This window comes from Belonocnema kinseyi, chromosome 10 (genome assembly GCF_010883055.1).
Source record: "Belonocnema kinseyi isolate 2016_QV_RU_SX_M_011 chromosome 10, B_treatae_v1, whole genome shotgun sequence".
NCBI lineage: Eukaryota > Metazoa > Arthropoda > Insecta > Hymenoptera > Cynipidae > Belonocnema > Belonocnema kinseyi.
This window is the reverse complement of record NC_046666.1, coordinates 81,576,922-81,604,406: the sequence shown is the minus strand read 5'-3', so window position 1 is coordinate 81,604,406 and position 27,485 is coordinate 81,576,922. Positions and strand designations below refer to the sequence as shown.

Sequence of the window (27,485 nt, the reverse complement as noted above, 5' to 3'; positions counted from 1 at the left end):
CGCAACCTGAGGACGCGTTCGGTGGCTTTGTCATAGGCCCTTCGGTTTGATTCTAGAGGAATCAAAAAAAAAAAAAATATATATATGTATTCTACAAACATTCTTAATTAAAATTTTTCCAAGATAAAAGTAAGTAAAAAAGTACATGTGGAATTAGAAAATAAAATAAAAAACAAGTGCGCTTGGCTCATGTCGCCTCATGCCTGGGGCGAGATGAGTCAGGCATTGTGGCGAGATGGGTCACTTAATTAAATGACTTATTATATTATTATATATTATATATTTCAAGTTTGAGTATTTTAAAAGGAAGACATATCTTATACATAGCTTTCCAATATTGAACGGGAAATTTAAAGTATTTAACTTCAAAAGAATGCAATCTTTAATCCTGATCTCTACCGTAACTAACACTACTAAGAGTAAATAGAAAAACGAACAAAAAACGAACAAAAAAAGTATGTGGGGACGTCCGTTAGCATGTTCGTTATCATTTCCCAGTTTTTGAAGGCAAAATATTACTTATCCTATGAAAAAAGGCCGGGGAAATCTAACACTGAGAAAATCGATACTATTTCCACATTTTGCTAAATAAAAACTTTTTTAAATTAACCCACAAAAAAAGTGTGTGGGGACGTCCGTTAGCATGTTCGCTATCATTTCCCAAATTTTTAAGACAAAATATTTATTATTCTAGAAAAAAAGCCGGGAGAGCCTAAAACTGGTAAAATCAACAATTTTCTAAGTATCACATGCCCTATGCTCATCTCGCCCCACCCTACCCTATTATATTGGAACATCTTTAACTAATGTTGGTCCATGCAAATTAGGCGATATTAACAATTTTCATGATATTGGCGAGCACCAGGAACGTCAAATAGAAAAAATTGCAATTTTTTCGTCATATTTGTTTATTTATAAAAAATTAAAAAACTATTTAAAAAATCAGGCTGCACAACTCTCTTAGAAATCGTATCGCCTTTTTTTCAATTGTTTTGTCTAAATCGGTCAATATTTGTGGACTGTACGTTATTTTGAACCGAAAAAGTAATTTCTTTCCCACTGTGTGTCGTTGTTTTGAATCGATTACACAGGCCGACAAAATTTAACAAAAGTCAAAAGCCAGAAAGCAGACCAAACATTTCCGAAGGATTTTGATGCGCTGAATCCGAATCCGAACTCAAAATTGCTCCTGTGCGTCAGGTTTTCAAGATATCCTAACCTAAAAGTGCAAAGAACGAGTTTTTTAGCTGTTTTTGAGGTTAGGTAACTGTACAAGAAAAATTTCTACTACAGAGCTAATATGGAATTTGAAAGTACTAATCTTCCCCTTTCAAACCTACTTGGATTTATTACAATATCTTTCTTTTTCACAAAAATATTGTAATTTAAAATTTTTTATTTTACCGTTTAACCCATTAACGCTGAGGTGTTTAGATTTATACAACTCATTCTCTATTGCTGACGGTACGATATTTTTTTTCAAAATATTATCTCAGGGGTTTTCGAGGGTGCCCTTTCTATTGCCGGTGTCAGTTTTTCGTTATAACCCCTAGAAGATCCAATATGGCGGCCACAATTTAGGGCTTTAAAAAAGAACAAAGGATCCCGCACAAAATACCAACAAAAAAGCGTACAGTCGTTTGGAACCAAACTTTGCACATTGATAAAACAATAAAAAATATGGAACCCGTGTCTTTTCATTTTAACGGAAGCCGTTTCCTAGGGGTAAAAACCACCCCTAACAATCCACAAGCATGCTAACCCACCTGACTCTGGGAACAATAAGTTTAGTCGCATATTTTTCTTGGAATAATGAAGTTCATACGACAAGTGGGTTAACCCATCTACCTGATAATCTACCTAAACCCAGAAATCACCCCTACCAAATCATAAGCAGGCTAACCCATCTAATCCTGGGAGCAGCGAATTTAGTCGTTTACATTTCGTGAAATAATTGAATTCCACACTACAAGTGGGCTAACCTTGAAATGAAAATTTTCAATTTAGCGTATTAACCCATTAACGCCGAGATGATATGCCATTGTCTCTTGAAAATGTTATCTGAGGGGTTTTCGGGGGTTCCTTTTCGATTGGCTCAGTTTTTTGTTATAACTTCTAGAAGTGCGAATATGGAAAAAAGTTAAGGCTTTAATAAAAGAAACAAATTTTACTATTATGATTAATTTAATATTGTAAATTTACTTAGGATTTTCCAGTTTACTAAGGCAAGACTCAATATTTTCCAGCCACTTAAGGCTGGACTTGGGATTGTCCAGCTAAGCAAGAAAGTACTTAATATTTTCCAGCCAATTAAATCAAGACTTTTAGATTGCCCAGCCAATTATGGCAAGCCTTTGGATTTCCCAGCCAAAAAAGGCCAGACTTTTTATCGTCCAGCCAATCAAGACAAGACTTTGAATCCTCCAGCCAGGCAAGCAAGACTTACGATGGCCCAGCCAGTTAAAGCAAGACTTGGTATTGTCCAGGTAAGCGAGGAAGTACTTAATATTTTCTAGTCAATCGAGGCAAGACTTTAGATTGACCAGCCAATCAAGGAAAGACTTTAGTTTGCCCAGCCAGTCAAGGAAAGACTTTGAATTTCCCAGCCAATAAAGGCAAGACTTTGAATCGCCCAGTCAGTCAAGGCAAGACTTTGAATTGTCCAGCCAGTCAAGGCAAGACTTACGATTGCCCATTCAGTTAAGGCAAGACTTGGGATTGTCCAGATAAGCAAGAAAGTACTTAATATTTTCCAGTCAATTGAGGCAAGACTTTAGATTGCCCAGCCAATCAAGGAAAGACTTTAGATTGCCCAGCCAGTCAAGGAAAGACTTTGAATTGCCCAGTCAATAAAGGCAAGACTTTGTATCGACCAGTCAGTCAAGGCAAGACTTTGAATCGCCCAGTCAGTCAAGGCAAGACTTTAAATCGTCCAGCCAGTCAAGGCAAGACTTACGATTGCCCAGTCAGTTAAGGCAAGACTTACGATTGTATGTCCAATGAAGATGAAACTAATTGCTTGTTTTCTTATGGAACGTTCGCGCTTCTTGTCAAACGATCGTTGAAGAGGCTTTCGTTTATGACTAGTAGGGTCATTATCATTTCTTTGCAAAGATCAGTAATAGTCGGCCATGATTCTTACATTGCATCGACCTTGATAATGTTGCTCTTTTTGGCGAAAGTCTTGATGAAAGCGTTCGCCCATTTCTTCACTGAATGCTCCAACATTTTCTGGGAAATAATCCAAATAAGATTTGAGAAAATATAATTTCATACTCATCAAACAACCTTATCTTTTAAAATTCTTGAACATACTAGATACAATAGTTCTAAACTTTGGATCTCGATTGTTCCCTAAACATTTCTGTACAAAATCTTTGAAACTCAACCATGCATCCTTTTCAATAGATGTCATGGTTTTGTTAAAGTCATCATCTTTGACAAGTTTTCTTATATCAGGCCCAACAAAAATACATTCCTTAACTTTGGCATCACTTAAATGCGGAAATGTAGATCTAATATAATTGAAACATGCTCTTTCGGTGTTTAGGGCTTTCACAAATTGCTTCATTAATCCTAGTTTTATATGGAGTGGTGGCAATAATACTTTCTTTCTGTCAACAAAACTTTCATAAACAACATTATATTGACCAACAGTCCACTCTAATCTGTCTGGCGATTTCTCCGTTATTCAATGTTCATCCCTTGCACGACTGCCCCAAAGGCAAAGAAAACAAGGGTATTTAATGTTTCCTGATTGTAAACCTATTATAAGATTTATCATTTTGAAGTCACCACAAATAAGCCAATTATGGACATTGTATTTTATTTTTATCAGGAGTAATTGGAAAGTATCATAAGATTCTTTCAGTGTAGTTGTGTGACCTACTGGAATTGCAGCGTACTTATTTCCATGGTGTAATAGTACTGCTTTCAGACTTTCTGTAGGAGAATCTATGAAAAGACGCCAATCCTCTGGCGTATATAAGTTTATTTTATATAAATTAATGAGTCATTCGATATCATTACAATGCACAATCCCACTGTCCATTGAAAAGTACTTGATAAACTTTTCTTCTCTATTTCTGTAAATAGTTAATCTAGTGCCAGGTAACAATAGTTTTCTCTCTTTGAGTCTTGAAGCGCAAAGCTCAGCTTTATCTTTTGGAAGATCAAGGTCACGTATAAAATAGTCTAATCCGTCTTGGTCAAAAATTTAGGTCTTTCATCATCTGATTCTTCCCAAGAAGAATCTTCAGTTGCATTAGGATCGTCAGTATCCATTGATTCGTGAGTTGATAGGTCACTTTTGTTTTCAGAGTTTTTTACATCACTTTTTACATCAGGGTAAACGATCTTCTCCAAATACTTTACAAAAAAAACCTCCTGTTTTGCATAAGCAAAATTAAAAATCAGTATCATGATCGTTGGGCTCACGCCAAACAGGAGGTTGAATAACAATCTGCGTCTTGGTACATTCATCTTCCCAATTTGACAAATTTAATCTAGCAGCATGACAAATTGAGGTTGGTACCCACGTTTTATCCAAATTTTTCATTGAAGTCCCATAACAGTTAAAGTATGACGTTTTTGTCGAATCATTAATTCATCGACGGTATTTCTCTGCTTCATACTTTCCACAAACGTAACAAAACATTAACTTTCTTAGCGCAAGGAGTTCTTGAACTCATTTTTTTTCTTATAATGAACAGTAACGTGAAAATTTTAAAACTTACTATATACAAAATCTACGATCGACACGAAATGTAACCGCTAGACAGATTTCAAATACAAAAAGAATTTTATTATCTACTCATCCAACCGTTAGCCCGCCACTCAAACGTGATCTCTAACACGGAAAGATTTGTAGCAAAAAATGAATTTCATCACCTACGCATAACACGTCATAAAAGCGTCGCCAGCTCAGTGAGCCAGCTAGGGATCGAAGACTGCCTGCGCCGTAGATCGGCGCGCACATACAGCGAATGTGAACATTAGAATGTCTCAGTCATGTTCCATCCTTTTGTCGATTGACAACCTTTCAGTGTCACAAAATAAAATACGCCAAATTTCAGGTTTATTGTATTTCGTGACACTGAAAGATCGTCAATCGACAAAAGAATGGAATATGACTGAGAAAATGCATTCTACACTTTAAAAATATTACTATTCAGACCTTTATAACTTACCTTTACGTTTAGTATACTTTTTCCAAAAAGTAGTCTGCATTATGTTATCCCTCCAGAGCTTTCCACCTATCTTATCATGACCGCGTTCGCAATGTTATACTGCAATAGATAGGTGGTTACAGTCTCGGACGGACTTAATAAGGAGATCCGGTAAAACTCTCGTGCACCTTGAGGACACGGAGCTTGGCATCTCCAAAATTGCCGATGGTAAGGACGATTAGCTTAACAGAATGTTCCTAATATAACCGTCACAAATCCCTTATACGTTCTTTATACCGCTCTTTCCATTCTCTTTGGCTAAGATGTTTTTCTCCGCTGGTGCTGAAAATTCGATACAAACATGGTTCGTTTCTCGAAGTGAAGAACTATGCCAGGTCTCGAGTGCACTGCAGACACAATTGTAGAGAATATAAAGTTCCATTATATGCGGCACTTCTTATTCTGGCCAATTGATTCGATTTCTATAGGAACGTTTAGCGGAGTGGTATTATGGCTCTGTGACATTCGCAGCTATGTATAGTTCTCTCAAGTGCCAAGGTGTCGTATACTGCTTTTGTCGACGCGCTCAGCGCCTTCGGGGCTGCCATTAAGTTTTCGTCGTTCTAAATAAACCTTGGCGCATTTTTCTACCCCAAACTCCAGTCCAATCTCCTGAGAATATTCTTTGACAATCCTTAGAGCTGGGTGTAGTTGATTTTTATTGTTGTAATAGATTTTAAGATCATCAATGTAAAATACGTTTGTGACCTTATTCTTTCGATTTCCAGGTTTTCCACAAAATTACCCTTCGGAATGGCAAAGTGCGAGAGATGGTGGTAATAATGTGAGCCAAAAAAGAAGTGGGCCCTGAAAGACACGTCTCTGAAAGGTGATGTTGTTAGTTGTCACACAGTGTTTTCGCGGTTCGACAATGAATCTGGTTTTCCAAAGGGGCATGACAGACGCACCTGTTAATGAGCAGGTTTTCCCGACATCCTGCTAGTCATTTCTTAGAGCTGCGTTGTTCGTACATCTCTTGCCGTACAGATCTTATTGTCCAAATAATCCAATCATTTACGATGACTGTAAAGATATTATAAAACGTGCTCAGAAAATGTATTGTCCTGTAACTCTTAGGGTCCGACATGTTGCCCCTCTTCGGTAGGAGCACGGTTCGTCAACTGGCGGGCCAAATACTGGCGAGTTAAATGGTTTCCTTCAACTCAACAGTATCGGGTCCGCATTTCCATAGGTAGTGATTGATGGACATTCCTTCTCAAACATTATGAAGTCGCAATGCTCCTTAAAGCGGCCGATATTCTTAGTATCTTTTTTCAATTGGTGTTGTATCTTGTAAAACTCTCTCCAAAAGGCTCGACCTTTAGATCAGCCTGGGCCGGCCCAGTGCGAGCAAATTACACTGATGTAGAAGATGTGTGAGGTCCTTCAGCTCGGCACCACATCCAGCCTATTCTTAGGAAGTGGTCTCCCGTGCAAATATGTGAGGTTCTTAGCCTAGTCACGAGGTTGATGTGACGTCTCGGGATCCTGTAGCTTCGAAACCATGGTCTTGGTGACTTGACCGAGATTTGAGTAAAATATTCAGTTCACGAGCCGTTAGTCCTTCCATAGGGCCGGCATAGTTCCGCCCAATCAGCGGAATCGCGCTGGAATATCTCTCAACCATCCCCCACAAAGTATTCTCCTAAAGTCGTCATTGGAAGGGTAGCAATGGCTCTTGCTACCTCATCACCTGTCTTGTTACCCATTATGCTTACGTGAGATGAAACCCAGGCGAAGCGGATCTAGATTCCTTAGAGCCCGCAAAAGCGACTCCACTGCCCACCAATCATGCGAGGGTTTGCCCCAGAGGGTGCAGGAATCTTTCTTGGATTGCTATCAGTGCTGTCTGGCAGTTTATAAATATTACTACGTTCTTCGAGTAATCCCTCAATCTAAGCCCATATCTTAGGTTCATAGTCGGAACGAAGAACCCGCAACCCGCAGCACTTGAAATGGAGTTCACCGAGCCATCAGTAAATACTCGGGTCGCCCCAGGGTATCTCGTTCCTGCATGTTCCTGGAATAGTATCATTGGGGACGTTGTTTCCCTGAAGGCAAGTCCATACTCTAGGTAGCTATCTATATTCTTCACCAAGTCGAAACGATCTCCATCGAAATACGCAGGCCTAACCGTGGTATTCAAGAGTCTAATAAATGAGGACATGGTATTAAATGCAATTATTAAACCACAGCGCTGCAATTGTACTCTAAACTTTTTTGTTTGAGGAGCTTGTCACCAGGGATGTCAGCCGTTCAACTCATACACCCGAGAGCCACCCTCAATGAGGCATACTAAACCCGATCCAGCATCCTCAAGGCTGTCTTACTCGCTCCGAGGAAGAGAGGAACACTCCATTCCATACAAGCTCTGATTAAACCCTTATGAACTGTTAGTAGAAGGGTAATAGAGGCCTTCCAGGTGCCGCTGGAGAGGACCCCATTACGTTGACAGCTCTTTAACCTTTGACTCCTATGTTCTTTATGTGTATCGTCCATGCCATACGTCTGTCGAGCCAAAAGCCCATGTATTTAAGGGAGGATTGATTAGTAATTTCCGCGCGCTCAAAATTCAAAACTATATCCTCGAACCGATCCCTGGACCTTCAGAAAACGCATAGCTGGCAATTTGAGATTTAGATTGAAAGGTGAACCCTTCTCAGCTATAGTGAAAGCTATTCAATTTGCGATCCTAACCCTAACCAGAAGACACACCCTCAGTCATCTCAGCACGAGACTGAACAACAATGGGAAGATCCCCCCCCCCCTTCCCGAGAAACACCCACGTTTCCTTTCCTTATTGAAACGAGGAACGAAACAAAAATTAAGGACCCACCCTGGTACCTCAAGCCCCTTCAGTTCTACCAGGAAGACTCCCTCTCCCTCTGCCAAAACCCGCCATAATGTTGGTAGCCACTGCTGACACAGTCTATAGAGGATCCTCCCCTTCGAGACGCTTCTGCGTCAGTTGTTCAAACAACTTGCAAAAAGTCATTGTTAACGGGACTGGGTGAAACCCATTCTTACCAGCCTTAGGAATAAAATAGACCTTGGTGTCTCGCCATGTGACCGTAAAGGACGACTCTCTAAACATAGCGTTGAACGGTTCATGTAGAAATCGTGGCGAGAAAGTAGAAAGCCCGTTAATGATCCCATATATTATACTGAAGATATTATAAACGTAGATGCAGTGTGGATTTAGTTACCCGCGATAAATACAGAGGGCGCGTCCGGCGGAAATTGTCAGTTCCCCTTTAGCCTCCACCAACCGCCGATAGCAACCATGAATATATTTTGCCAACAGCCACTTAAAATGCTGTAAGTAACTCTTACGATATCCATCTAGGCGCACTGATGGTAACTTAGCTCGGACAAGAACCATTCAAATTGAAAATTAATGACCAATTAAAACAATCTTATAATAAACGTAAAATATCCACGCAATGCTAAACATGTTTCGGTATATTTGCCATGGCAATACTTATTTATGAGTTATTTTCTGTTGTGACGTCAAATTGTAGTTCAATGATAGAATTATCAATAGAGTAACATTTTACATTTTAAAATGTGACGTTCTGCGAGGAAAGGGGCATTAGGGTTAAAAGGCAAATTTTTCAGTATAGAAACGATTGAAGAAGCGGTCGCAGTCGACGAGCTCTTGAGTCACAAGAACACAGAACAGAAAGATGTGTAAAAAGTGGTGGGGCTGGGATTTCTCGATCCATTCGCACGCTTCGAAATAGGCGATTCACTCCTCACTTTGCATCTCAATAACAAATCAAATTTTAGAGTTGAAAATTTAATTATTTTTAAATATTTTTTAATATATATTAATTTTTAATATTTTCTAACCCTAAGGTGCCTTTCATCGCGGAACATCAAAAATATTTGAATTTTGAACAATAATTGAAATTTTTAACCAAATTACAAAATTGCCTTGAAAATGCGATTAATTTTTGGTTACAAATTAACTTTTCAAAGTAAAAATTCACATATTTCATTTTTAGTTGGAAATTTTATAATTTTTAGGTAATAATTTCACTATTTAGTTGGAACTGTATCGTTTTAGCTGAAAATGTAATGTGGTCTGTTCAAAATTCATTAGGATTTTTTATGAATATTTCCATGATATTATTATACTTATTTATATATATACCGTCAAACTCGGATATAACGCCCCCGGATATATCCCTTCCGAGTTGACGCCGCGCCTGCCCGTACCTCTGTTCTTATGTCCCTACGCAGAACACAAAGCGCGTTTTAATTTGCAAATCGGATATATTCAAGTCGACCTTCCATTTCTGTGGAGTCTCCTAGTGGACAATAGCTGTTGTTAAGTGACTAGTTCAATCGAATAATCTACCCTATGCAAATAGAAGAACGCTCGAATCTTAAATGCGTCAGTTGATTGATGAATGGTGTAATCTAAAAGTAAGATCAAAATGGGAAGGCAAGCTAATCAGTCCCTATCGTGCAACTGAGAACCTTTATGAAACTGCGAATAATAGAAGTGAGACAAAATTAAGAAGCCATTATTAGAATTTTAAGGGCCAAATTTGTAGTAACATAGATTGATTAAAAGTATAGTGTCATGAAACTAAAAAGGCTCCGTCTCTACCAAAACAAGATAATACGTAAATCTATGCTAAAATCCTAAAATTAGATATTTAGATATTGCGCAAAATTTAAGGGATGAAGTCCCATAAATAATCCATAGTTGGAATAATCATTTGGTTTAAGGAGATATTCCAGAATTCTATAGATTGGGAAGAATTTTAGTTTCTAGTGTTCCTAAGGTTCATAATAAATTAAATTGATCACGGAGTGTTAACTGATTCCTAGAATCTAAATTGCGTGAGGTCTTGAAGAACTTCATGAATTCCAAAAATTAGAGGTTTAATAAAATTGGGTTTGTTCAAAATTTATATTATTTAAAGGAATTTTATGTTATATGCAAAATTTACTGTTAAATGGGAAGTGTCGTGATTGGGAATTTAAATTGATGTAAAGTATTTTATTCATCATTTATTTATCATTAATTATTAATGATTAGCTAATTAAGAAATTTAATACATTAAGATATTTAAATTAAAGATTGTGAAAAACAAGGTATCAGAAAATTAAATTATTTTCGATATAAGATTTAACTGATTTAAACAATTGTCCACGGAAGAATATGTAAAAAACTTTTAGTAAAAGTTATGGTCACTTTGACAGTTATTGTCAAATGGGGATTCTAAAAATTGGGAATTTCATTTTGTGTATAATCATTTAATAATGATTCATTAATAATTAATTATTAGTCATTAAGATCAAGATATTGATCATGAGATCAATAATAAATTAGAATTAGTCCAAAGTTTAGATTACGTAAAGGAATTAAAAATAATCTATTAAAAAAGATAGTCTGAGTAAAACACGTTTTATCAGAAAGTTAAAAGTAGATAAGATAGTAAAAATAAGCTATCCTCAGAATCATTTCTTTTTGTTGATTCGAATTATGTAGATTTACTTAAGGACTTTCTAGAATTAGAGTTTAGGGAAATTGGTTTTTATTTAATAATTCAAGGAGAAAAGTAAATATAGGGGTTGTTAGAATATAATAAATTTTAATAAGAGTCTTGATAACTTTACATATTTTCAGATAATTTAAGGGATTTTAGGGAGTTAGGGAATTTTAAAATCGGAAGATCCAATGAATCCTCATTATTAATCTTTCCCTGACGAAACTAAACCTAAATGGATCGAAATAGATCATAAGAATTTATAGATTTAGTGAAATTAACGAAGATTAGACCAAACACAAATGTGACCAACTATGGACCAGAACAAAGGAAGAGAGAACAACAGATATAAATAGGCTGATAAAATAAAGTATTGAAGTCGTGGATAGAGACCTTCCACGAGAGTGAAGTACATCTTATCTTCAGGCTGATCAATATCCTGTTCCACCAAGGCTGCACTAACCTGTAAGTTTGTTTCTTGCGTAGCCAAGAGAAAGTTATTAGCTGTCTCTCGGAGTGAAATTTGAATCGGGTGGCGAAAGCGGACCTTTTCGGTGGATCCGCCTGCAAGGCCTATCTATCGAGGCGCGCCTCCTCAAATCCAAAACTATTCCAGAAGCGATAGCGCATCACCTCAGATTCACATAAGAAAGCTTCACATTCCCGAGAAGAAGACAAATTTTAGCCAATGATAGGGGATCAAATTTCCCTACATTAACTCCTCGAATAACCTTGCAGAAAGCTTAGTACCTATCTGTCTATATAGAACGAAGAAGCAGAAAACATCTAGTTCGCCAGTATAAGGGTGAGGTTATAATTTACTAAAAAATAGCAAAGTGCATAACAATACAATATAAATCACCAAGCCAAACAAAATCAGTAGCAAACGCAAAATAAATTGAAATAAAAATAAGCTTAATTGACTCAAATCAGAAGCCGCAAGCAAGCGCTGAGTGTTCAGAGGTCATGAGAAGGAAAGTTACGTTTCTTGTAAACATATAGGATGGGTAAGCATGGAAAAGGATGGAGAGCTAGCACAGAATGGTTTTGAAGGATAGGGGCAATAGTTTGGAATTCAAGCGTTGGAATCATAGCTTCTGCGGATGATGAGTTTATGAAGCCTGTAATGTCCAGATAAAAATTGACACCATATTGCAGGGTTCATTAATTGTGCATTCCTTCATGGCATATTTCCGCCGAGTTTTTGTAGCAAAAAGAAACACAAATGCGTGGCCTACCAATGTATAACTTAAGACAGTACCTTTATATCCGTAAAACTTGGGTTTTCCAGTGTTTGGAGCAAATACTTTATTCCATTTAGGTATTTAGATCCGGATAGCTTAGTAATGGTGAGGAAAGCTACACCAGAAGTCGTTCAGTCGGTCAATCGACTTAAAGCCATTGACTCGTTGCCGGTTCATCCCACTTTCTTCATCTTGATTAGGTTCCCCAATTTTAGGATAGTCGGCTTTTTTTGTTGAGATATTCAGCAGTAAAACTCGGAACAGGGACTTTCTATTCGCAACCCCAGGACGTGTCCGGTAACCTGGACAAAAACCTTCCGTCTCGACTCCGTCTTATTCGGTACTTTTGGAATTGAACCGAAGGACCTATGATAAAGCCACGAGACGCGTCCTTAGGTTCTGGAGAGAGGGCCCCTGTCCCGAAGGTTCCTGCTGAATATGATTATAGTACTTGATAAGCAGTCGCGAACAATTAACGCGCCGGATTCTATAACCTCCTTTAGAATTTATCGTCTGCGATTGGGGAGGCCCCTGGACTTAGCTTAAACAGAAATGGTCAGGGGCGTCCCCACTTTCAGGCGACAACTTCTATAAGCGGTTGTAGAATCCAAGGCCTCAATTGTCCAGGGATTGATCTCCAAGGAGAGCCTCCAATCGGAGGTGTAACAACCGTGTCGAAAGCTGAATGGAACCTGGGTGATGTGTTTTACAACGGTAACTCTTCGATACCAGGCGACCTTACAAAATATTAAACCTTATCCTTGCACGCGGAGCTCTATAAGGGTGGACGAACTTTTTCTCTTGTTTATCGTTTTTTTCGCTCAAAGTATAGAGTGGACGGCACGACTCAAGGATGACTTGCTGTAGTGCTACGATTCCAGCATTATCCATGTTCGCAGCTGCTTCATGGCACGCATAAACACTCGGTTAGGTGTAATTGACATTAATATAAATCACGGAAAGCAGGCATCTCCTAAGAGATGATGCCGATTTCTGAACAAAAAAGAAAAAAAATTCGAGTTCATAAGCCCCGAGACCTGACTTAAATAGATGTTACTTCCGTGAGGATGTCATAGTAGAATCCGTTCTCTGAACCTTCAAATGCTCAGTTTTTTGTTCGGCGAAAGTTTTACTTGATTTAAATCGAAGGCTAAAACCGACGATGGATCAAAAGACCAAAAAGCGCTTGAAATAACTGGACAAGAAGATTGGCTGGGCATGACAGAATACGTTTTGTGTTCAGTGTATGATTGATTACATAAACTCTGGTAGGCTGTTTACGGGAAGTGTCCGAAACTTCCCCCATGAACTGAGGATCTACTATCACACACTGCAGAAGTCAAAGCTGCTAACAATCTAGCAGCAAATTGTTGAGAAATTGCAAGTGTTATCTGAGGCAAAGATGAGTGAATCAAACAATTTCACGCTCATCCTTGGCGCCTCTTCAGCGATCTCCCGTTTTCTGTGAAAAATCCGCCCAAGCCCGAGGAGATCGAGCCTTTTAAAGAGAGGTTTACAAGGTCCAACGCCAATTGAAAGAAGACACAAGAATATCAGCGGCTTTAAGGAGCTATATGACAACCTCATAACATCTGAGGAGGAATGACTATCAATCACTGCATAAGCGGTGAAGAAACATTGAGAGTTCCCGATGATATTAAGAGCTTCTGGCCCGCATATTTACCTCGTATCGAATGTCGGATAGAGCTATTCAGGAGTGGCTGGTGGAAGGACGAACAGTGCTCCTTTCGAAGAAGGACAACTTCTCTAACCCTAAGACTTACAAGCCAATCAGACGAGATAATCAGACGTGTATGGCGAAAGATGTACGAGCAACGCAGCTTTAAGAAAGGCGTAGCAGGATGTTGGGAGAACCTGCTCATCGATAGGTGCACCTGCAAAGATGCATCGTGCCATCAGCGTTACCTGTCGATGTCCTAGTACAATATCGGAAAACTTTCGATTCAACTTTCCTTAGACTAATCATCGGTTTCCTGAAAAGCTTAAGACTTCATCTACACGTAGTGAGATACATAGAGAGATTGATGCATCTTTGAAAAACCAGATTTACTATCTCATCTGGAAAACATTGTGTGACAACTAACAGTGTCACCTTCGAGAGAAGCGCCTTTTAGGGCGACACAATGAGCCCTATTTTGCCTCACACTAAATTTACTATCTCCTGCACTTCGCGATTTTCAAGGTTACTTCTGTGGCAAATATGGAAATGGAAATCATAAGTTTCATTATATATTTTAGGAATGATTTTCAAAGCTACACTAGAAATGCAGAACAACTGAACCTAGCTCTAGGAATTAACTAGAAAAGGGGTCTTCAGCACGGTAATCTTCCGCCTCACTCTGACAGTTGAGGGAGGAGGCGTAGTGGTGGAATCGAAACATGTGGCTTGTAAGTAAATCTCATTAAATTTCCCCTCGCTAAAGAGACCTGATCTAGAAGTAAACCCGGGAGATTGGCATGGAGGTTGGTTTATTAAAATGCACTAAGATTCATTTAAAGCGAGTGTGAGTTACCGGTATTTCTGAGGATCCTGATCTCTGCGACAGAATCGCTGTCCGTCACATTTGCCCTGGAGGGACCTACCCATACCTGGGCATAACAAAGAAATGCATTTAGAAGCTAACATCTATCAAGGATGCTCTCCGATACAGATACAAATTTCTTATCCAAGAGATTTATTTTGCCGAATTTCAAGTGGTTCCACGGATGAAGGACGAATTCAGATCCCTGGACATCGGCTTACGTAAGGTTATGAACATGAACAAAAGCTTGCACCTTAAGTCGTCTGTTCCGTGACTTAACATTTCGCGCCGTGAAGTCAATTTTTGATAATAGAAAGTGCCAAATACACTGGAACTACATATTCTCGAAATCAATTTCCGTCGCGGATTCTAGTCCGAGCATAATTGTTCATGACTTCTAGAAACGAACCATGCTTGCTATCTAATTTTCGGCACCAGCCTACAAGAACATCACAGCCAAGCTGAATGAAAGGAAAGACAGGTATAAAGATCTTATAAGGGAGTTGCGAAGGTTGTTACCAAGAATATTCTGTTATGCTATTCGTCCCAATCATTTGGTGCTCTTGGTGGTGCCAAGGTTTCACTAGTTCATAGTCTGAAAAGCATCCCGGTGTGTCAATAAAATGGCGAGGCACTTGCGGAGAAACGCAAATAGTGATCGTTCTTGGGTCGCTCAGTTCCCTCAGGATGTGCGAGAGTTTTATCGGATCGTCATTGCAAAAGTGCAAAAATATTTTTTCAAGGAAAGCGAAGAGAGATTATCAGTAGCTGCCAATTACAATTGCATAGTGGTATTAGTAGCATTTTAACAAAATAGTTTGAAAATAACGCAACTTTATTTTTAATAATTAATTATCTCTTTCTTTGAATAAAATTTTTTAAGATTAACGATTGTTTTGTTCGCAAATGTTAAACATTAGTTTAAATATTGTTTGGTCCAGTTTTGTTATTTATAACGAATGAAAAGTGAAAAACTTGACATGAAAAAGTTGGTAGAATTTTGTGCAATAGATCATGTTTTCTAGCACCCGAACAAGATTTGTTTGTGGAAAATTTTATATGAATACAATGTTTCTTTTTTTGCAGAATGATTTTGGTAAGAAAGTTTCTTTTTATGGGAGAAAGCGTAACGTCATCAGTTTTAGTACCTTTATTTCCTTAAAAATGATTAGAAAGCATATAAATAATTAGTTTTTTTTAATACCCGCGCGGGAAATGCGATTTTGGATCTCTGGCGTGAAAGAGTTAAAGTGATCGATTCCACGATCCATGATAATTCCTTGTGATCAAGCTTACTTTTCCACGCTAGTGACGGAAAGGTTTGGAAATATTGGACTTTTAGCATCAATGTAAGGGCTCGATTCCCGCGGAACAATAGCCCCCCCCCCCCCGACGAGCGGTTCAAGGGGAGCCAAGGTTTTTTTAGTCGCGCGTATTTCAAGGGTTGATAAATTGTTGCTTATTAATTAAATGTATGTTGATGCTTTATAGTATGAAAGGGAGTTAGATAAAGAAGATATATTTCAAGCATCAGTACATAATTTATATTCCTTCTTGTACTTTATTTTAAGAAACTTTAAAAAACGAGCCGATGAATCTCATTTGACGGTACTGTCTCAAGTAAAATTGTATTTTAATAATCTAAATATACAGGTAATAAAAATGATTAAATATCTGGTTTCAGTATGTAAACGATGGAGATCACTCAGCAAAGAATCTTGGTACACATTTAAAAGACTCGATTTATCTTCTTTAACTTGGGGCTGGACAGATAAAACTAAGGTGAAGAGTATAGATAATTACGTTTTTGAGAAACTTTTTCGGCGCTGTGGACAATATCTCAAAGTCGTGGATCTCTCAATGCGAAATTATCCTACTCATAAAACAGGTTTATTTCAGAATTTGAATCTGGAAACAATAGAATTGATTTGTCAGTTATGCACAAACATGCAGGCATTAAATCTCACAGATGTGGAGATCGATCAAATGAGGACTCACAGATTTATGAGTCGAAAAAGAAGATACATGTTCCTACGTGCTTGCGAACAAAGGAGGAGATGTGAACATCCCACTTTACGTGAATGCGAAAGAGAATTTTGTTTTTGTGAACTTGCTGAAGCCAGGGATTATGAACATCCAATCGACTCTGCACAATTATCAGAAGAGGAAGTTCATGAAATGATGGAGGCTTTAATATCATGTTGCCACAATTTAACAAAATTTGGAATGGGAATGCGATATTTGGGATATTCCTCTGAAGACTTATTTAAACTTTTTGACAAAATGAAGAATGTGAAAGAGCTTAGACTTACAACGGTTCAGGGGATTAGCCTGACTCATTTATCGTTTGACACGATTGAAGAGTTGTTCCTGGGAGCATGCAATGGAATTTATCCTGATCATTTATGCAATGTAAGCATATTTAAATTAAATCATTTGAATTTCAAGGTATAAAAATGGAACGAATTCTAACTTTATGAAAAAATCTGAAAAACAATTTTAATATTATAAGGTCTAATCACAAAATACTCTTCCAATAGGTTATCGAAAAATTCCAAAAATTAAACACACTCGTGCTGGACACGTGTCGTTACATTGATGACTTAGGAATGCTAAAACTATTGTCTCAAGCTGGTACCTTAAAAAATTTAGGGTTAATCGGCGGTTCCCATTCACTCTCGGCAAGAGGAATTAAATGCATTCCTCAATTAATTCACTTGGAGAAACTAAATATTAAAGGAAACAGCTTGGTTGACGACGAATTTCTGGAAGCATTAGCTGTGAAATGTGAACAGCTTACGTACTTGAACATTTCCTGTAAGTGATAAAACTTGACTTTATGATAATCAATATTTAAGTACATTAAATGTGAAGAGTAGCATGCAATTTCGAAAATGTTATTTCTTTAGAAATACAGCACAAAAGATTCTCATGAAGAACTTCAATGTCTAATATTTTATTTAACAAAGAATATGAGATAGAAAGCTATAGGGATCGCACATATACTACGTTACACATTTTCCTTTAGTCAAATAAAGACCAAAATAACATTTCTGTGAATTTAAAAAGGACAAATGATATAAACAAAAGAAAAACGCGTTACTTAATTTAAGTACAGATGGTCATTTTCCTTATTAAATTTGGGCTTTAAAACCAAAATTTAACCATATAAAAAAATTGTTTGCGATTGAAAAAAAAAATTTTATTGCCAAAGTTCACACATATGGAATATACGTATATAAAAATACATAAAATAATAAACAATACTTACAAATAATATGTCAAATTGTCTTCTTTTTAGCATAAAATTCTACAGATTTTCAGAAAGGAAAAAAAATCTTTGAAATTGAGACAAAAACTTTTAAATTACTAGGCCAATTGAGTTTTTTGATAGTTATATGACAGAAATTTAAAAATCAGTATTGTATAGAAATTTCATAAAATTAAAGTCATAATTTTGGATTCTATTGAGGCATTCAAAACCTAAATTTAATTATAGAAGTGCTGTTTTACTATTTAACGTTTTGTTACTATTTAATGAAATTCTTTATAAAACTTTTTAATTCCGCTACAGAATTTTGATTTTAAAATGTCAAAGAAGATTAATCATATAAAATGAAATTAATTAAACTCTGACTGTAACTTTAAAGTACAGTGAACTTCCGCCTATTAGAATGTTCGCCTGTTTCAAATCCCCCATTCGCTCTTACACTCGAATTATTATTAAAATGAATAGAGCGAAGGAAACGTTGAAAGACATCACAAATTGAATTGTGTATTTGATGAAATCATCAAATGTAGAAATGAGTAGTGGGGGTAAAGGGGTTGTAGCGTCGTTTTCACTATCGGGGAAAAACGTACTCAATAGCGAGAGTTCGCAGTACTGAATTTCGCAGTACCGCAAATCGAGTGTATTTGAATCGCGCAGTTTCGTCATCTCCCACCAGGGTCCTTGTACGTTTTCCTTGCTTCAGTGGCTGACCAATTAAAAAGAGGTCCAAAGAGTGGGAATCCTTCGTTGGTTGGTTTGAATTGAGTATTTTAGCATGACGTCATGGGAATGCAGATAACTTTCTGCAGAAAATATTCTGAGCGAATAGTAATAATATTCCAGTTGTCGGTTTACGACCGTTCAGTGTCACCAAATAAAATAAAATATCCCAAATTTGAGGCCAGTGTATCAGATCGAGTACTCTAACCTAAAATTTCGGATATTTGATTGTATTTCGTGAAAATGAAAGGTCTTCAACCGATAAAAGGAAGGAACAGAATTGCGCAAAAGCATTCCACGCCTGAAAAATATCACTATTCAGATCCTTATAACTTACTTTAACGTCCTATCTTAGTTATTCTAGCATGACCGCTACATCATGCTACAAAATTCACTATTCCGTGAAATATTTGAGTCTTTTTTTGATTCTATTATCTAGATTTTTAGTTGGCAAAATCTACTATTTTAAGGGAATGTTATATTTGTCTATTTGAAATTACAAAGTATAAACTTGTAAAATTACATTAATAATAAATTGTTTAACCCCTCATCGATGCGACGCCGAGGCAGCCAATGAACGTTGATTGGCAAAAATAACCTGAAGGTCGCGGTAAATGTGGTGGCCCTTCCAGCCTTTAAATTATCGCACGTGTACGTTCAAGGCCGTTCAAATAGGCAGAAGTTCACTGTATTTTCAAATCCCACAAATGTATACAATCTTTGAGTTATTTAAAAATAAATTAGTTTCAACATTCATGGATTTCTATATCTCTGGATGTCTATATGTCTATATTATGTTCAAATAGAAGGATTCGATCGATTAACAGGACTTAGATAGTAAAAAAATTTGAAAAGCACCCCGCATCAAACGTAAGTGGCTTTTTGTGAAAAATTAAAAAAAAAAAATTGTTCTTTTTTTTGAACCCGCAGTGCAAAAACTCGAAAAAAAAAATATGAAAAATGCACACTTTTTCAACAATCACTTGTCCAAGTTTCAATTTTTACATGTATTTTATTAGAAAAATTCTTATTTTAGTTAAATGTTTTTTTTCTCAAAAACTCTGATAGATTTGGCAAAAAGTTTCACATTTTGTCAATCAGACTTACTGAAGCAAAAGTTACATACCCGCGAACTAGCAAGATTAATGATTTTTTATGTATACAGCATGCTTAAAAAAAAGCAAGAATGGATTGTGATTACCGTTTAATTATTTATTCTAAAAAATGTGCTTAAAGTAGTTTATTGAAACCTCTAATTCTAACCTGAAATTTTGCCAACTGCTTCGTTAAGTAAATTAATAACTCATAAATTTAATTTTTAAAATCAAATCACTAAGTATGCAATAGAATTTAATATTATAGATTAATATTATCGATTTACTTGCAAATTAAACTGTATGGTAGTAAATTTTGAATTAGAATTCATCTTATTTCAAGTTAATACATAAATTGAAAAAACTATTGAAACATTTTAAATTATTTTTTTATTACAAATTTTATTATTTGGTTTAAAATTTCATTGACTGAAAAATCGGTTTTGATCAATATTTTAACTATTTTTTGAAAATTAGTCTTTTTGGCTCGAAAATTTATCATTTTAATTATAAATTATATTTTTCTTAGAAAAATTCAACTGCTTTGTTGAGAATTATATTATTATGGTAGAAACTTCAACAATTTGATTGAAATATATATTTTTTAATACAAAATCTTATTTGGTTAAAAAATCATGTTATGTTTAATTTACAATTAATACCTCTTTTGTTTGAAATATCAACTATTATATTTTTTGATCAGAATTAATCTTTTTGGTGGAAAATTAGTCTTTTTTATTTTAAAATTTAAAAATTTTTTAAAAAACTGAAGTATTAGGTTAATCAAAAAAGTTAAATTCTGATCCAAAAATATAATAGTTGATATTTCAACCAAAAAAGATTTTAATTACATATTGAAAGCAGTCGAATTAATTTTAAAAAAAAAACTAATTTCCAATCAAACTGCTGAAGGCTCTACCTAAACAAATTAATTTTCAACTACAGTTGCATTTTTGCTCAAGAAAGATGAAATTTATAATTAAAAAGATACGTTTTTAAACCAATAAGACGAATCTTCAAGAAAATAGTTCAAATATGAATCAAAAAACATTTTTCAGTCAAGAAATAAAGAAAAAATTTTAATTAAACTGTTGAATTTTCAAGTAAAAAAGATGATTTTTCTTCAAAACAGTTATATTTTTAATTGGACAATATAAATTTTATGTAGAAAAGTTGATTTACTTACTTTATCTTAAAAGTAAATCGATAATATTAATCTTATCAATATATTTGATGTAAATCTATAATATTAAATTTTAATGCATAATTACTCATTTGTTATTGAAAAATTGAATTTATGAGATACTGCATTACATTACTTACCTAAGAAGTTAGAAAACTGTGAGGTTAGAATTGGAGGTTTCAATAAACTACTTTGAACAACTTTTTTAGAATAAATAATCAATGGAACGGCGAGGTTGTATCTTATAAACAATATTTTTAATATATCACTAACATAATACTGCGACATTTAATTGAAAACACGGCGAAAGTGACCGTCTCAGTAATGGAGACGCAATTTCGCAACTCACGTTCAAGTGTCCGAAACTGAGACAGTCAGCGACAGCTCGTCTCGGTTTAAGCAACTTCGCCAAAAATTTGTCCAGCTGCGGGACATTAAAATATTTATAAGTTATCAAATAAAATCACTAATAAAGTTATTAATTTTATTCTTAAACGTATTAAAAATGTGCAAAAACACTACTCTTTCTCTTAGTGTAAGAAAATTCAATAATACAATGCTGTAAAAGTTATGCGGAAAGTTTTGAAATACAAAAAAATGGTGAATTTTGTAGCAGTTAATTCACACATTTGGAGGAATATTTTTGATTATTTTTAAGGAAATGTATAACTTGTCAGGGCAAAAATAAATAGTGGTAACAAATTTAACAGAACTTCAAAAATAATAGAAAATTTTTACTTTTATAATTTATGTTGGAATATAGAAGATACTCAACGATATTTATTATTGTCACAGTATTGACATACTTTTTACTTTGTCCCAGTAATGGTCGGTTTACCTTACCATTTGAATATTGAAAACATTACAAATTGAATACTTTCACAAAGAAACTTTATAATTAAACAATTTTAAATTAATAATTTTGAAATGGAAAAATTAGTAATTGCGTGATCCCTTCACAGGGCTACCACACATTTTATATATATATATATATTTTTTTTTATACCTTTATACTGATAATTACACTCTCATTTTTATCTACTTTGCTGTCACTCTTTGAGCTGCTATCGACTGCAGGAAATCGGCACGTCTTGCGCAGGCTCTGTATAGTGCATTCTGATATTCAATTGTTTTAGTTGATCGTGGCATCGACAATGTTTTCGTGCCTGTGTGTGTTGTCTTGTCCACTATATAATGAAATTGTGAACTTAATAATTAATAGAAGTTACACACAACTATACAGAGTAAAAACAAATATGTATTTTTACTATTATTATTGCAATTTACGATAAGACTTCGCTTTCTAAGAACCAGAAGCGAAATATATTTTCGTCAATTTTAACAATAACTTCCGAACTGTTTAACTATTAGTTTAAAATATAAGCTTATAAAATGTATTGACTAAATCCTTTATTCTTTAAAAACACTATTTAGGTTGTGTTTTTCTGGGAATCCCCAATGTAATTTTTCTTGCTTCTTTTTATGGAAAAAAATATCCAAAAGCAGTAAGAGACTTGCGGAAAAAATTAGAAGAAAAACGAAGTTTAAAGTGAATGTAAATGATGTATTTGTGTCTTTTGAAAATAATCCAAGTTTATTTTTCCAATTTCAGTAAATTGTATAGGAATTAATGACGATTTTAACGTTTGGAAGTAAACTCCAATCTGAAAGTCCTAGATTTTAGAAGATTTTTTCCTAATTTTGAAAATAATTAAAATTGTAATTTGAATTAATTTCATTTAATGTGATTATTCTTCTTCTTTTATAATATTTCTGTCCGTCCTTAAGAGTTTCTATTGTTTTGGACTTATGCTGTCATTGTGGGATCTAGAATATTTTCAAAAATTACCAAAAAAAGAAACAAATTTAACTTCCTAAATATTTCTAATTTTCTTATACGTATATTTTTACATGGGTACGCAAAATGTTTGCTCATTTTTCGGAGTTAAAAATAAAAATTGGATTTCTTAATGTAAATCTTGTACTTATTACTGAACAAATAAAATTCTTAATATTTGAGTATTTTTTGCTGTGTTCTAAAAAGTCACATGCAAAAAATGCGATATTTAAGCCTATATCTTTATAATTGTATAAAATTGACAAATGTTCTCTTTTTTTCTCTAGGCTGCGAGAAAGTTACTAACAACGGAGTCTTGAGTATTTCAACCCTGCCGCATCTCCAACATCTAATAATATCACAACTGACCTGCGTGAGTGACAGATTTCTAGGCAGAATTCACAACTTAAGAGTTCTAGACTGTCAATATTGTCCACGAATGAGCGATGAGGGTCTTGGTATTTTAGTTGAACGATCTCCCGAGCTCAGAATCTTAATTCTCGAAGGCTGTAAACTCGTTACAGAAAAACTACTCGACGTGGCAGTCGAAGCTACCGAGTCTCGTTCAAACAACGTCGTCTTAAAAATCAGCATAAACAGCAATGCAAGTCCCGACATTACAAAATTCAACCAAGCATCGCCCTTATTGCGCGTCGTGAGTAAAATCACGCGCCAAGAGTCTCGCAGAATGGATTTCAAAGACGAATATTTCCCTATCGAGGAAGACAATTTCGTAACTTCTGAATTCTCGAATACTGAGATTGAGAAATTCATTTCTTTATAAAAAGCAGAGTTAAATCTTTCTTATCAAAATTGTTTCCTTAAAAATTTGTATACACGGAATGCAAATTTTACAATTTGGGATTTAAAGAACTTTAAATTCATTGATTTTGTTTCAGTTCATTTATTACATATATATTGAATATTTTATTTTACAATCTATCCGTTTTTTAAATGAATAAGCTCAATACTAAATTTTGCATATCCACGAAAGAACATGTTTTAGCGATAGGAAAATTCTACAAAAATTCTTTAACCACAAAGAAAGTCTGACCTAAATCTGTTAGCAATATTTGAAGAATGGCCTAGAAAAAAAGAAACTAGAAACGAAAAGTTCGACTTGAAAAGGCAATTTATTGTGTATTTTCTCAGACGCAAAGGTGACTTTCTTCTCATGATTTAATCGCATTGTAGAGTAAGAAAGACTTCACTTGTTTTATGGCGGGTTTCCAACCCCGTTTACTCGTCCAAAGGGCCCGTTTTTGTGTGATGCTGTTCAGAGGAAGAGTCGGTTGTTGTCGTTTCGACGCGAGAAAAAAAGCTGGCACTTATCACAGCAAAGCGATTGCGTTCAACCGTGGCTCTTGCTAGAAGCTTTCCACTTAGTGTGAAATGCTTCGATGTGCTCGAGATTAACTCCTGAAACGGAAAGTTTTAAGCTGATTATTACACTAATAAACTTACAAAGCCACAGACCATGATCTCAAAGAATTGAATATGTACATATTTCAAATGTCTATATTTATGATTAAAAATGATGGTCAATTTTTTAAGACTCAAATCGATACCTCCATTTTAATAGAACCCTTCTCGGAGTGTACGTTTAAAAAAACCACTCTGGTGTTGGTCGTGAAAAATAATCAGTCGGCTTTTTGAGTCGGCCCCTAGTTTTAGTACGTGTACCCGATAAATAGTAGATATGTTTAGCAATCCATACTCTGTGCTTTAGTATATTATTTCGAATTATTTTAAATTCTTTTCAGTTCTTTGTGCTCTTTTGAATGACTTTGATGGCTTTTACACTCATTCAAAAGAAATTCGGAAAATTCAATGAGTTTGGATGAACTCAAGGAATTCGGAAAAAATCCAATTAGTTTGGATGGAATTCTAGAAATTCGAAAGAATTAAATGAACTTAGAAGAATTCAATGAATTCTGGAGAATTCAGAAGATTCTTAGAATCCAAGTAATCCAGGGAATTCAGAAGATATCAAGGAAGCTAAATGAATTTTTTTAAATTTAACAGTTTGTAATGCTATTGAAAAGAATCCAAGGGAATTAAAAATAACTCTAAATCAAATACTAAACCAGACAGTATTGATTACTATACCTGTCTGCTATTCATCGCGTATGTGTACTAAAGAGAGGGGCCAACTCAAAGAGCAGAGTGTTCAGTTTACACGACCTACATCAGATTTGTCGTTTTATTTTTAGACGTAAACTCTGAGAGGTTCTTTTAGGATGGAGGAACCGCTGGAGGTATCGTTAAAGTGAATTTTGAGGACCTGCACTTTTCGCTAATCCTTCGGGACTGACAGTAAGTGTCTTTTGGTCCTCGGCGCTGCATCCGGTGAGTAAGGTGACGACTGGAATTTCTGAGTCGCTGGTCAAGCCGACTTTAGATTGTTGGGTGAGATAATGGCAGCACTCGATTATTTGGAAGTAGAGCCAAGCCTCCTTATCTTTCGATCTGGGACCTTTAATTAGAGGTATTGGTAATCGCTCATGAGGCCTCTGCGCCCTAAGAAATCGAGATCCACGTCTCAATTGTCCTTCCAACCATCTCGTGGCTTCTCTCGCTTGAGCGCTCGTACGCTTGACTTCGTCTAAAGCAGAAACCACTAAAAGCACAGAACATTAAAAATTGCTCAGCAAAATTTGATTAATTGATCACCACTTTTTTCAACTTTGTCTAATTAGTATTATTAAGTTAGTATTTTTTGTATCTTTGGTATGTGCGACTGAGAATGATTCAAGCAATGAATACGGGATGAGTTATTATATTACGATAAAAGATTGATGAAAACGTGTACAATGGGTTGAAGACGTGTTTTATTTATGTGGTGATTTTAATGATACTAATAATGTATACAATGATTCACATTCAGAAGAATAAAACTTGTCGAACGTCCTCGTTTATTTTTATATTTACCCTTTCAATTTATTCTTCCCTTTGATATGTATTTCAAATATCATCTTTTAAATTCGAATACATTAACATTGGCAGCTTTCATGATTAGGGAGTGTTTAAATAAAAAAGTTTAAAATCCTACAACTAAATGGTTGTAAATTTTAAAGCAATCAAAATTCGCCACGTTCAAAACGAAGCTCTGTTTCGTAACTAAAATCACTCCAAATTCAATATTTTCAAAAGCAAATATTCAAAATTCAAAACTAAAAAAATGTATTGTTAAGGGTATCTGACCTCATTTTATCAGTTCACTGATTTTTTTTTAAACTTAAGAACTTTTGAGTAAATAAAATATTGGACTGAAACTTTGGAAAATGAATCAGGAGACCATAAACTAAGTTCATGTACTTAATTTGAGTATGAATTTTGCTAAATATTTTTAAATAAAACTGGAACCATTTTTTGACATGTTTTCTTTATAATCTTGCAATTTTTTGAACCTAAGAACTCTTTTGATATTTAAAATATCTATGCGATGTAAAAAAATGTACATAAATAGTTCTTAGGTTCACAACATTTCAAAGTTAGAAATAAAATTGGTCAAAAAATGGTTCCAGTTTTAATTTCTTTAAAAATAATGTTAAACAAAATTCCTACTCAAATTAAGTACATGAACTTAGTTAATGGTCTTCTCATAGATTTTCCAAAGATTCAGTCCGATACTTTATTTACAAAGTTCTCAAGTTCAAAGAAATTCAGTAACTGAAATGGTGAGGTCGGTAATATAGGTATTTAAGTGTGTCCCATGCCATTAAGATTCTACAAATTTATTTAAAAGGGAAAACATTTATAGTTGTGCAATTAAAAATTTCAAGTATTTAATATTGAACAATTTCAAAAAGCTTTTAAAACAAAACTTTTTATTGAAAGCATTGACTAATTTTCGATTCAGACATTCGAATTTAGTATAATTTAGTTACTCTTAGCTTTAAAATACCATTAAAAATGGCAAAATTAGAATTTAAAGCTTTTTATGATTACACAATCATTAGTTCGAAACGAGGGGTAACTAACTCGACCGATCATGTGTACACTACTTTTGAATTTAAGATACTTCAGGATAATTCAATTGCTTAAGAAGATTTCTGTAACTTCATAGGATTTTAAGAGAATTTCAATAATTTCAAGTGCCTCAATGTGGACTTATGTGAATTCAAACAAGTGACTTCTGGAGATTTTATAAATTTTTCGGAGAATACACGGACTTCAGGATATTTTAATAAAGGACCCCGCACCAAATGTACAGTAAATGGTTTTTGTTGAAAAATTATTGTATATTTTTTTTGTATATTCGAAAATGAAGAGCAATAATTCGAAAAAAAAAACAAGAAAAATGGACAGTCTTTCGACAAACACTTGTCAAAGTTTCAAATTTTACATGTATTTTAATAGAAAAATGCTTATTTCAATGAAATGTTCTTTCTTTCTCAAAAACTCTTTGATAGATTTGACAAAAAGTTTCACATTTTGTCAATCAGACTTACCAAAACAAAAGGCTCATCGACGAACCAGAAAGATTTATGATTCTTTGTGTAAACATAATTTTTTGGGGGTGTTTTCATACCTTATGCATCCAAGTAGAGAAAGCATAATTTTTTAGTAACTAAAATTATAGGGGAATTTTTATTCAACTGCTATGGTTTGTGATCACTTTCACATAAGTAGAGAAAGCAAGCATAGCAAGAATATGAAATTGGATTAATTTTAAGGGATGTTTTAACACCCTTTAAACATTTAAAGCAGGAAAATTGGATTCCTTAATAAAGAAGAATGCAAGGGATGTTCTGATTATAATAGCAGGGCAGGAAATCACACACACACACACACACACACACACACACACACACACACACACACACACACACACACACACACACACACACACACACAC

The 27,485-nt window shown here is 35.0% G+C and overlaps 2 protein-coding genes across 4 annotated transcripts in view; one reads left to right on the top strand and one right to left on the bottom strand.

Moving 5' to 3' along the window:
• The window catches only part of LOC117182177 (F-box/LRR-repeat protein 7-like), a 50,583-nt gene extending 25,049 nt beyond the window's left edge, over positions 1 to 25,534 (top strand). For 2 of the 3 annotated variants that reach the window (XM_033375228.1, XM_033375227.1), the window contains exons 3-5: positions 16,204 to 16,931; positions 17,060 to 17,336; positions 22,912 to 25,534. In XM_033375228.1, the coding sequence (XP_033231119.1) occupies positions 16,204 to 16,931; positions 17,060 to 17,336; positions 22,912 to 23,408 (1,502 nt within the window). In that variant the 3' untranslated portion in view covers positions 23,409 to 25,534. The remainder of the gene's footprint in view (positions 1 to 16,203; positions 16,932 to 17,059; positions 17,337 to 22,911) is intronic. The other variant, XM_033375229.1, reaches the window with a different exon arrangement.
• The window catches only part of LOC117182176 (protein SMG5), a 14,607-nt gene continuing 11,048 nt past the window's right edge, over positions 23,927 to 27,485 (bottom strand). The window contains exons 7-8 of the mRNA XM_033375226.1: positions 24,909 to 25,244; positions 23,927 to 24,043 (exon numbers count right to left, since the gene is read on the bottom strand). Coding sequence (XP_033231117.1) covers positions 23,976 to 24,043; positions 24,909 to 25,244 — 404 coding nt within the window. The 3' untranslated portion in view covers positions 23,927 to 23,975. The remainder of the gene's footprint in view (positions 24,044 to 24,908; positions 25,245 to 27,485) is intronic.